Genomic DNA, 12,210 nt, shown 5'->3' with positions numbered 1-12,210 from the left:
CAGACCCATTCCATGACAGAAAAAAAGACAATGACCCTTGTGACGCCCAGCAGGTCTTCACTTATCTTCAGTGAAAGAATTTCTTAATCAGTGAATTTATTAAAAGAATGGGCCATCCCTGCATACTGATAAAAGGTGATTTTGTTGAATACCTTTTAATGTGTTCTCTTGGTTTTCAACTAAATATAAGGGGAAATAAAATAAATTTAACGTTAATGAAGAGCTCTCTGATGAATAGCTCAAGGCAACCTCACGTGCTGTTTCATCAGCTGCAAAAACATCTTCAGGAAACTAGGAAATGTTTATTGTTTTCTAGAAGCTCACCAAAAAGGAGAAATGCCCAGTAGGTGAGTTTAAAGGAAGATGAATATTAGTCCTTTAATATAATCAGAATGGATCTTTCATGCCTGTTTTCAACCAGCTTTATGTTAGGGGAGAGAAAACTCATAAGAGCAGAGGGGCAGGTTTTTGTTTGAGGCAATATTTTAGGTTTTCTAATTTCAGCTTGATTAGTGAACTTGAATCTTTAAATGGACTGAGAGAAGTTAATCATTGCACTTCATTGCCTTTTCTGTTGGAAATGAGCATATATGACCTTTCATTTTTTTAATTTTAGAATTACTGAATGCCAACTTGATATAACCATTAATTTTTGCATTATTGTACTCTGTCTTCAAATATCTGTGTCTCATCAAACCTTTACCAGTGTGATAAGGTCTGAGCATACTCTTAATTGCACTAGGACATACAGAGTTTAGGATTATTCTTATGTTCTGTAAAGAAAAGATTACTTAGAATGATATATCTTCAGTTCAATCTGAGTTTTGTGGAAGCCTGAAATGGTGGTTTTGATAGTGTTTAATTGCATCAAGAGCCCTGTTTATTTTGCACTGCAATAGATCCTGTGCACTTAGGTGACACCCAGCCTCCTTCCATAGGGTCAAAGCTCAGGAGTCTGAGAAGTGAACACTGTGGAAGATTCTAGGTTAAATGTGGATATTTGTTGTAGACTCCCCTTTTGCTAAATTGTGCTTCAGCAAGGTCATTCTAAATTCTTAAGTGAAATAAAATGTTCTGTGGTTTGAGTTTGGAGGCGTTACATCATTATTGACTTCTTGTCCCAAGAAAATTAGATAGATTTAAATTCTATCTTACTTGAGTTCAGTGACTGAGAAAACTTTTTTCGGATTTGTCCTTCCCTTCAGTTGGAGAAATGCATGTTTGTAGATGACATCTGGAAGATAAGTTCTTCCATTCTCTCATTCAGAGGTGTGGGCTCTCTGGGTACCTACTCCTGGGCTTTCAGATTGACCCTACTAGTCTGGAATACATAACATGATGCTTTTGAATTTTTTCAGTTGATATATATTTCCCTTTCCTTTTCCATGTAGTCATTCTGACCTCTTCTTGACACTGGTTTCAGGAGCTCTGGCTGCCAGATGTCATTAGGTATCTGCTTGGGCAACTCGGGAAGGTGGGGAGAGCACAGCAATTATATTCCTGAGTATGACTTCTGAAGCAGCAGTGTTTTTGAAGTGCTATACCCTTATCATTCATATATGCAGAACATGAGTAAAAGTTCTGGTCCTTTTAATTCAAGCTGTGTCTTGCTATGTGAGAGGCAAGGAAGAGAATGTATTTTAGTCACCAAATTTTGCATAGTCGGTTAGGATGTGTTTAGTTGTTTTTATGCCTTCTGGGAAGTGGCATTTTAACCCTTGGAGGTCAGGGCTTAGTTTTGTTTTGGTTTTATGTAGGGTTTTTTATTCTTCTATGCCTGATCATTTTTCTTCAAGCTCTGTTCTGTAAATTTGGCTGTAGTGTTAGTGATAATATCACAGGAATCCCTATCATTTTTTCAAATTCATTCTTTTCTTTGTATGTGGACTGTCATCCAGAGTAAAAGGCTAGCACCATCTATAACTTAGAAATTCAGTTCAGCTACTGAATCATCTGCTGAAGGCAGTCCTGGAGCTCCTGTGAAAATCCAGGGAAAGTCTGTTGGTAGGTTGGCAGCTCACTCACAGAAATGAAAGGAAAAGGTAGGAATAAGTAAAACTACTTGTTCAGTATATACAGAAATTACTGTAAAGCATATAAGTAGCTTACAATTGCTGCTTTTATTTTATGCTATGTATAGAATTGCAGAAGGATTTGATGTGTTGAACAGTTGTGATCAGATGTCAGCTGAACTTCAGTGTCAATAAACACAAAATATTGTATACTGAAAAGAACAAATAACGTGCTAAATGTCACTGGGAAAATTGCTGAGAATAAACTGGAAAACATAATTACTGACATGCTTTATCCTGCATATAATAGGATAACATATAACTTACTGCATGGAACTTACTGCCTGGCACATGGGATGTTGATATTATTTATCACATTGCTTAGTGTGTTGCTTTCTGAGTATGTTGACATTGGTTGTAATATTTTTAGAAGTTCATACATTTGATTTTAACACCATTTTGTGGCAGGACAAAGCCATTGTATGGCTCTGGAACTGCTTGGCATTGCTGGCCTTGAGTCCATCTTTTTGCATGAAAGAATGAGGTGGAAGATGTCAGAAGGAGCCACCTTGTAGATTAGATAACTGAGTGTTGCCTAGCAAAGGAGATTTTCATTCCTGCAGTTAGCAAAGAGTTTCTTGTGAGATGGGGCAAAAGTTTCATGCAGTGCCCGGTAGTTTCTCTCTAACAGGGTGTCAAGATTTCTGCAGATAAAACTCCCAGCATTCAATTTATATGGAATAAAATAGAGACTAACTGCCTATCCTGGGTGCTGAAAGACTCTGTAGTTATTTAAGGAAAAAAAATTGGTATCCTGTAATGAGCACAGCATCAGAACATGCACAGAATGAGAGAAACTAGTACTGTGCAAATTATCTTCATTTTTGTGAGTTTCTAACATATTTCGAAGGGCAAGCACTCAAATAATTGCCCTCATCTATCAGATGTCTAAATCTAAATGGGCTGTAGGTTTTAACAAGCAATGGCATCAGCTTGTAGCGTGTACAGTTTCCCAAGTCTGGTTGAATCTAGCAGTTGTTTGCAAAAATCTCTGTTCCAATTCCCACCTGGTAGGATTCCTAATAATTTCTGTTTGCTACTCCTTGGTTTTCCAGAAGGCCAGGGGGTTTTGCTTGGTTTCTCAGGAGCACACCTCTACAATAAGTGTGGAAGTATTGATTATTATTGGAAACCAGTGTCTTCATCATTTGAGGCTGGCTTTTGCTGCGTGTATCCTGTTAACTAGGCTTTAAAAGCAAGACTGTCAGAGTTCCAGCTCTTCATGAAGATGAGCAAAAAAGCTCAAGTGAAAGATATTGTTGTCTTTCCAGTGCACAGAGTAGGTTTTTGGAAAACTGACAGTCCTAAGTCAAGCAATGAATTTAAAATAACCATTTTCCTCTGCAGCCTTTCTTCCGTGTTGCTAAAATAGATAAAGTGTGCTCGCTGAACAAGACAAAATGCATTCACTGTTGAACAATTTTCATTTGAATGACTGTCCTTGAGCTAGTACAGTAATACACACTAGATATCCATCCAATTAAGACTTGGCAGTACTATAAGTGAGTAGCTATTATAATTTCTCTTACACGTATCCTTGTGTTGACAAATTTTGCTGTCCAAAAGCACTTGAGGATCCTGAAGGATTCCTTGGGGATGAAAACCTGAAAATCAGTACTGAAAGTGAACTGTAGTAATTCTGTGAAGAGGAAGGTTTGAATTTTTGAGGGAATGGAGCTGTCTTATGTCTAGGTGGTTTTTATATGGGATGTAGCATGTACATTGTATAGCATAATTATAGCTTCTGTGTGGAGATAATTTTAAAAAACCCTAACTTTATCTTTCCCAAGCAGGAATAAGTTATTATAACTGTGAAATGATGTGTGCTGAGAGTTACACTACACCAGGTTCTGATTTTGAAGTATGTGGGTAATTCAGTTTAAAAAATAGTTTTGTATCAATGCTATTTTAAGCAAAAAGAATGTTTTTAGCAGTGTTCATCAGTATTTTTCAGCTCATTATAGGCAGTAGGTACCTTAGATTTAAAGTGTAGGAAAAGTATCTGCTTTGGAATGAAAGAGACAGCAAAGGTAACTAATCAGGAAAGTAAAACCCCACCCATTTTAACTGGTTAATTTACAGAAACCTGCAATCCATTCTTTCTGAGTGAAGAATGTTTCATGGCTCACTCAATTTTGCAGCATTTTGCTGCTTCTTACTGGTTGGGGATGTGGTTTCAAGTACTGCAAGTATGATTAGCAATGGGAGAATTATCTCAGGTCTTACAGGGGAAAGAGACTGCACGTACCAGAGAGGAGAAACACCCTGGGGATACAGGGCAGCTGGCAATGCCATGGATCTTAGATACAAGTGCCAGTTTTGCTTTGGAATGATAAACTTCTAATCTATTTTTTGTAAATCTTATATGATTAAAGAAATCTGTTTCTATTTCTTATAAATAGTTCAGAATTTTTTGGTGAGGTTAACCTGTTAACCCACCAAAATCTGTTAAAATTAATGTAGTGCATTCACCTTTATGTTTCTACTTCAGTTTTACAGGAATGTTTTGTTAAATCACGGAAATGAAATTTATTGTTTTTCAGCACATTGAGGTAATAATTTGAATAGCACAAGAAAAACACCCTCAAGAGCAATGGCCAGGCAATTTTCCAGCCCAGGCAAACCACAGATGTGCTGCAGGGTTAGGTTTCATCTGTGTAGGCTCCTCTCATGCAGCAGAAGTAGGTCTCTGCTTTTCCCTGGCTTATGGACAGGAATAATGGACCTGGCTGTAGCAGCCAGGTGTTTGTTGCCTGGCAGCATCACTGTGGGGATGCTGGTGTGACAAAGGAAGGGCTGCACACTCTGCTGAAATGTGTGGAGTGGAGCAGCACAAATAACTTGAATGCATCTGGGTGATGGGTCCAGAGTCATCTTTTGAGCTTCCACTCCTAATTTGAGAGGCAGGATGAGAGATTAGAAAACAGTACAGCTGCTGTCAGCCTCCCAACAAATTCATGTCAGGCAAATCAATTACGTGATTTCTTAACAAGACTGTAATAAAAGCTTGCCTTGGAGACACTACTTGTGCTGTGCAAGGACACACTTCTAGGGTTAAGGTGGTAACAAGATCTTTTAATAAACGATTTTCTTCAAACTTCTTGTTCCTTACAGAATCTGTCACTCTTCCACTTCCTTTTATTCCTAACAGTGGCAAAGTAAAGGAGAGCCTTGTTCACAGCAAGCCATTACAGGTGTTATTGTGAAGGTTGTTGGACCCCTTTCCTTCTGAAGAAGGCTTTGTTTGAGAGAGAAATGACATGCTGATATAGAATGGTGTGAGGTGACAAAAATGGAGATAGTTACCTGTAAGAATTTGCATGGGGTGGTAAGAGGAGACACTGACAGCAACAGGTCTACCTGGGGATAAGTCTTTAGGAAATGTGGAAATGAACTGAAGTTCTTTTGTTATTTAATGGGTTTTGTGACAAAATTCATTTGACAATGCTTCATCCTTTTACTTTTCCTCCTCCTTCCGAGATGGAAGGAGGCTCCCAGAAAACATCATAATTCCAGTTCTGTTTGGTTCTCTGAATGGTTTAATTAAAAAACAAAACAAACAAAAAACCCCCCCAAACTGCATAACTTGAGGTTGAGGGGTTAGGTTTAGGGGTTTTGTTTGGGGCATTTTCCTCTGTTTTCACTCTGTCTTTTCCCCTTTGAATTTGTTGGGGTTTTTTTATAAACAGGGGTATTACAGTAGCAGCATTGAAGACATCTGGGGGCAAAGACAGCTCCCCATGCTGGGCTGATTTTCAAGTCTTACTATAAGAACTACTGTAATACTTCAGCTGCCTCTACCACCTTTTCCTTAACCCATGAGTATGTAATTTTAGCATAAACCTTTATCACTAAAAAATCAGTCTGCTGCTTGAAAATACTCAAGACTTTTCTAGACTGAATCTGACTTCTTACTTCATGAAATTAAAGTATATGTTGGGAGTTCAGTGTGTGAAACCTATTTTTGGAACTGTTTTACATCAGTGTGCACCTACATGATGCTGTGTTACTGGCAACCAAAAAGAATCTTTCCTGGGAAAGACTTGAAATAGAAAACCCCTCGTGTTTACACTACTATACGAAATGGCATGGTGGTATTTATGTAGAACTGTCTTGCAATGTTTACATCTAACACACCCTTATTAAAACATGGCCAATAATTTTTTTCCAATTATAAGACCCTTCTCTGCCTTGCTTACAGCTTTGCTGGGCTCTAATGATTTGTATTGAGTCACCAAGTATGTGTGTCTGACTGAATTGTTTTGTAAAACTTGATCCAAGAAGGGCTCAGTTGCTTACGGGAATGTGACTAAGGAAAATGTTTTCCCATATGAAAATATGGTATTGTGAACTTCTGTTGGGGCAAGGGGCTGCTTTTCTGTAAATATTCCATCTCTAGAGCAAACATGGGATTTTAGCAAGAGACATTGTGTTTCAGAAACACGCCTGCTCATATCCTGGAAGGAATTCATCCAATTTAGAGGTCTGAGGCTGTAACAATCTCAGTGAATTCTCAAGGACTGAGAATAAATAAAAGGACTGAGAGAGAGAATCTGTGAGAGAGTTATCACTAACTGGGAATAGGATCTAGGACTGAATAATGCTCCAAGTGCTGGAGGTGTTTGCTTTCTGTTCAACCCATGGAATACAATCTGGGAAAGTAGACTGGAGGGGACATGCCTGCAGACAAAGGAAGAGTTGTCCCGTGGGAGAGAGAGCGTGATGCTGCTCCACAGAAATGAGGTTTGTCCCTGCCTTTGCCACAGGATTCCTCTGTTGTAAGGGAGCTCACCTGGAGCAGTCATTCTGTGTGTGCTCCTTATTTACTGGGTGTCCTGCTTGCTACTCACTTGGCCCAATTGCAGAATTCCCAAGTTCTCTGTTAAACCAATTGGAGATCCAAGGTACACAAAATCAGGGAGGTGCCAGCTTCAGATCCTTGTCTGTACAAGTGGAGTGTTAGTACTCCCATATCTCATTAGGGTGCTGTAGAAATAAATTTGTTTCTTGACATGAGATGAAAGTACAGAAGAAGAAACTTAAACATCTTAAGTTCAGAAGAATAAATAAAAGATGGGGTCAGACATTGCAAAGAAAGCTAAATATTGAATAACTGCTCGTTAATTAAGTTGCATCAAACTGTGCACGGAGTAAATGAGGAATACAAGGGGGAAGGCGGTATTTTAGTGTTTATTTAACCAATGATGTATGGTAAGGTTGAATTGAGTTTGGCAAAGTCATCTTCATTCTGACACCTCCTAATTTTTTGAGAGCATAATTTTGCAGTCTCAATGTTGAAGAGTTTTGTGTGTGACTTGACTAGACACAGACTTTTTAAATGTCATTATTATTATTTAGCTAATTTATTTGAAGGCAGTTCTGCTCTTCAAGGTGGACCTGTGGGGACAACAGCACTTGCGTCAAAGTTGGAGCGTGTGTCTGTTGAATGAGGTTCTGGGAATGCAGGAGGAGGATTGAGATGTGCAGCCACGCTTTTCCTCCTTGAAGCACTTTACAGAGCGTGCCAGATTGTGCAGCAGCTTTTGTGTAGCGTATCCTGACAGGATTTGTGGCAGGTTCCCCGAAAGCTGGTTGTGTGGAACTGCTCTTTCTGAGTGCCTGAGCCCTGTGCAGTGGAACACAGCAGCCAATGCCCGTGTGAAAGCTGTCTGAGAGAAATTGGCCTGGTCTGCTGAGTCGTGATTAAGCTGTGCAGAAATCAGGTGTACAGATCTGCCGTGACCCAGGGCTTGTGTGACTAATGATACCAATGGTAAATCACTGTGCTAGGGACCTAAGTGTTTCGGGGAAATGTCTTCATAAAGAATTGTGAAGTGGGAGTCTGTGAGGAAGGGATCTTTTATTCAGGGGAAAAAAATAAATGCAGGGGGTGCTAATTCCAGAAAGTCTCAATCTGCACTGAAATCTGAATTTTCCACAGTATGTGTTAGAGCACCTTGGACAAACTTCATCACCAGACTCAGTTCTGTCATGTTTCTGAGTGTATACACTTTCTGTAGACTGCCTCACAGAAATGAGATTGGCTTTCTGGAGGGCGTGCTTTGTGTCTGATTGGTGAAGGAGGCTCTTCTGTAGATTTGTGGCCTCATTTGCTGAAGAGTTTGTATGGTGGATGCAGGATAAAATTGCAAGAGAGGGAGTTCATGGCACAGTGTAGGCAGGGCTCCAGGGTCACTGGGAACTTGGTGGTGTGCAGCGATTGTTCTGCTGAAGACTCAAAAAGTTATGCTTTTAAAATTGCTGGAGATGACATGCTGTATGAATTGATGACTCCCAGGGTACTGGGAGCAGCACTTTTTGAATACACTGAAGTTTCTGTTTGTGGGCGTATGGCCAAAAAATTGTTGACCTAAAAAGACTGCTGGCACTATTTTATTGTTTTAAGTTAGAACCAAAGTTGGAAATTAAATGGTATTTTCCTGTGTCAGAAACATGAGTGTTAGGTTCTGAAAATATAGCAGTCCATGGATTTTGCTGTGCTTCCTTTAAAAAGCCAGAATTCAGAAAAACATAACTTGTGACTGAGTTGTGTGTTGATGGCAAGAAGAGGAACCCTTTCTGGTGTTTGCTACCTCCTTCACATAGCACCATGTGAAAATGGCACATTCAGATGTTCATCCCAGCCCTGTAATCACTTCTAAGCAGTAGGAAGCAATAGTGGGTGAATGCAGTTCCCTGGACCCTGGCATTCCAGCATGTGGACAACATCCAGCAATCCATAGGTTTCCCAGTGCTGCTGATTGTTGCATCAGCCCCATTAAAGTCTTTTCCCATCTTGCTCTTTCCAAAAGTTATAAACAATTAGAGTTTATACAGGATAAAATAAATTAAAAGCAATTTACAGTCAAACTTTTTTGGCCTTTCTGTGGAATTTGGAAGAGGGAGAGGTCTCTCTTTGCTTGTCTGAGATAAAAAATCCAGCTGCAAAACCCAGTGTGGCTTGAATCTTCCTTTGGCCATGATATAGTTGAATGTTTCAGATGAACATGAAAAATGCTGAGAACTCTGGTACACGTGGTGCATCTCTGGTGTCTGTTGGGTACTGTCAGAAGCAGAGGCAGAAACCTGCACAACCCACTACTTCTGTGAAAGGTTTATTGTAGTGTGACTCTGGGAGGTCCAGCACAAGCACCACTCACTTGGCTGCTGCACTTTTCTCACTGGAAGGGGTCAGGCTCTTGGAAAGATGCCTGGTTAGAAGAGTAACAAGATGCTCCATATGGAGCCAGCTTTGTGAACTCTACTCTCTTTATATAATAAGTCCTGCCCCCTCGGGCAGGGGAAATAGTTCCCAGGAAAGGCATTTTAAGTTCAGCTGACAGTGGTATTGATAAGGGATACAGGTACATTTATTGGGGTATGTTTCACTCTTCTGAATGGATTTCCTGCTGTGTTGTTAAAAGGGGACAGGTTCCTGAAATGCTTCATTTCAAATGGCTAAAGAAACACTTTTCCTAAATACTGATATACTGAAAGATGTTGGATTCCTTGTGCTACTTTAGGGCAACAGCAGCAGCATTACTGGAGAAGATAACTCACTACGAGAGTCAAAGTAAGCCTTTTCTTTCTTTACCTGGCAGGTTCCAATCCACCAAAATCTTAAAGAGCTCCTGGCCATCCGGGCAGAGCTTCAGAAGAAGGTTGAAGATTTGCAGCGGGAAGCTGCTACACGTTCCATTTCTTCCTCCTCTGACAGAGGTTCATCTCCCTCCCATTCTGCCACGCCAGTGCACACCTCTGTGTGATGTGGAACAAAAGCCATGTGAAAAAAGCAGTGTCAGGTAATACAGAGAGGAGGGTGAAATGCTTTTCCCATCACAAAAGGATTGTGAGTGACTTGTAATTGCTATGATCTACATGCCTTATTCTGTGTCTGATATTATCACAATGAGGCCAAAAAGAGCTTCAATAGATGTGATGTATTTTCTTGTTGGCAGTTCCCACATGTGTTTTGACATTCTAGCTAAATCACCAATTGTGAAATTAAACTTTGTTTTGAGCAACTAACAATTTAACCATCCTAAAAAGGAATCCATCTGCCAGGCAGACAGAAAAATGCCTCTCACACTGCGTAGGGTACCATGCCTGGTTGAGAGAATCAGATGAAATGCCACATGATGCTTACACAGAACGTTTTTCTGAATGGGAGCTCCTTATTTCACTCAGTAATATATATTTTTTTTTTTTTGCTAGAGCAATTTATTTTTTTTAGGGTAATGCACTTGGAAATTGATTTTAAAATAAATGTTTTCCAGTGTAGTCAGTTTTACATTTTGACTAAATATGCCATTAAAAGTGGATGCAGTTAAGCTGGATTTATCGAGTACACCACACTGACTTGTATGATGTAATATATTTGGTAAAGCATGTATTTTAGGTTTTTTAATGCCTTTTGTACAAGTTGAAATAAAGTCTTTTGACTGTTTAGCTTATTGTTCAGTTTCAGCCTCCTGGGCGAGGGATAAACTTACTCATGTCAAGGTCTTGTACAAAGTAAAAGTTTGTTTTCTAGCAAATGGTAATATTTGGGGTTGGTATGACACCCAGCTGTGTAAATTGTATAGTCTGTATAGCTCCACATTGTTAAGTGTGTTTTGTTTCAGAGTGTACACACAAAATGCAAAGCTGTGTGCATTTATGCCCACATGTGTATGTGATGTTAAACATATGCATCCTCCCGTGGGTTTAAGCTGTGTGTTCAGAAAATGGATCCTGCCTGTCCAAAATCTTTTGAGGACCTTAACTTGCAATGACTTTGTTTGACAAAGTTTTTGAGTAATATGATAATAATTGGTTTTCTTGAAATAAAGCCTCTTGGCTTTTTGTTTTTTAAGTTCCTACTAGCATTTCTTCCGTAAATGAATAATTTAACTGTGTTTTCATGTAAAATATACATTCTCAACTTTCTTTCATCTCCCCCCAAAAATACTCATATCAGAGAGATTTGATTACTGTAACATTCCACCTCTTAGAAAATTATTCAGTGGCCTTCCTGGAAGGCCCAGAAATGGTGCATGCTGCAAATTTTCCCTGGATTGTTTTCCTTGCCATGTTTCAATGAAAATGTGGTTCTTCTCCTTAGGACACTTAAATATTGCAGCTCTGCTTTTTGACTCATGCTTGTATTGCTCTGAGTTCTGCTGGTGGGAACTAAGCCCCATTCTTCAGAGCCAGTTGACTCCCTATGCTGACTGTGGGTTTCAGTGACTGTGAGTACTTATTTGTTGCTGCACATTTGTTCCTAATACCCGTCGGTGCTTTTCTGTCTCATTCTCTGCAGTAACTCCACACAGCACGTAGTTAATGAGCAAGGTGAGCTGCTGAGCACTTTCCTGACTTCAGCTTGGAAAGGCTGAAGTGCTGTATCCAGTCTTGAACGTTTACTGTGCAGTGCAGGGTATTTCAACATGTCCTTTTTACTGTAGTGAATGCTTTTTATAATAGATATTCACGTACAAGAACAGAGTTTAAGAAGGCTTGCAATGTTGCATCTCTTGAACCTCAGGCTTTTTATAAAGAGATGAAAGATGTTTTCCTGTAAAAATGGTTCTGCTGAACAGTGTGCCAGCAGTGAATTTTACATTGCCAAAATATGTTGAGATGGTATTGAATTAAACTCTTCCATACTTTGGATTTCCTTGACATTTTAACTGTATATTAAAGTAAAGCACATTATCTCTAAAATGCAGTGCTAAAGAAAATCTTTTGAAGTTTTTCTCTTTATTGGTGCTAATAATCACAACATTTTCTCTGTAATTATTGCAAAAGTGATGACTGGATTAGCTTGGGCATTCTGAGATTTTTAAAGCTTGGATTCCTAGAGCTAAACTCAGAATTTGGTTTTGCACAGAACACCAGTTATTTCAGCTGACTGACTGTGTATCCACCAGTTTCAACACAGCTCAGCGAGTCTCTGATCTGCATGAGAGCACTGGGGGATGGTCCTGGTGTCCTGTGTGTCAGCACAATGGATGGGTTTGTACATACTTCACATGGAAATACTCAAAGGTATTCTACAGCTCATATGTGCTACTTAATTGAAGAGGTCACTGTCACCAGACTCAGTCTGCTTCCTGATAATCAGATTTTTTTCCTGTTGGTTTAACAACTAATTCTG

At 39.4% G+C, this 12,210-nt stretch overlaps 1 protein-coding gene across 4 annotated transcripts in view; it reads left to right on the top strand.

Moving 5' to 3' along the window:
- MTMR1 (myotubularin related protein 1) overlaps positions 1–11,794 on the top strand; it is a 35,476-nt gene extending 23,682 nt beyond the window's left edge. For all 4 annotated transcript variants that reach the window (XM_027645365.1, XM_027645367.1, XM_027645368.1 and 1 more), the window contains one exon: positions 9,674–11,794. In XM_027645365.1, coding sequence (XP_027501166.1) covers positions 9,674–9,838 — 165 coding nt within the window. In that variant the 3' untranslated portion in view covers positions 9,839–11,794. The remainder of the gene's footprint in view (positions 1–9,673) is intronic.
- Positions 11,795–12,210: the final 416 nt, after the last annotated feature.

This window comes from Corapipo altera, unplaced genomic scaffold (assembly GCF_003945725.1).
Source record: "Corapipo altera isolate COAL_440 unplaced genomic scaffold, ASM394572v1 65, whole genome shotgun sequence".
In the NCBI taxonomy this organism is placed as follows: Eukaryota; Metazoa; Chordata; class Aves; order Passeriformes; family Pipridae; genus Corapipo; species Corapipo altera.
This window is presented reverse-complemented; position numbering and strand designations above follow the sequence as displayed.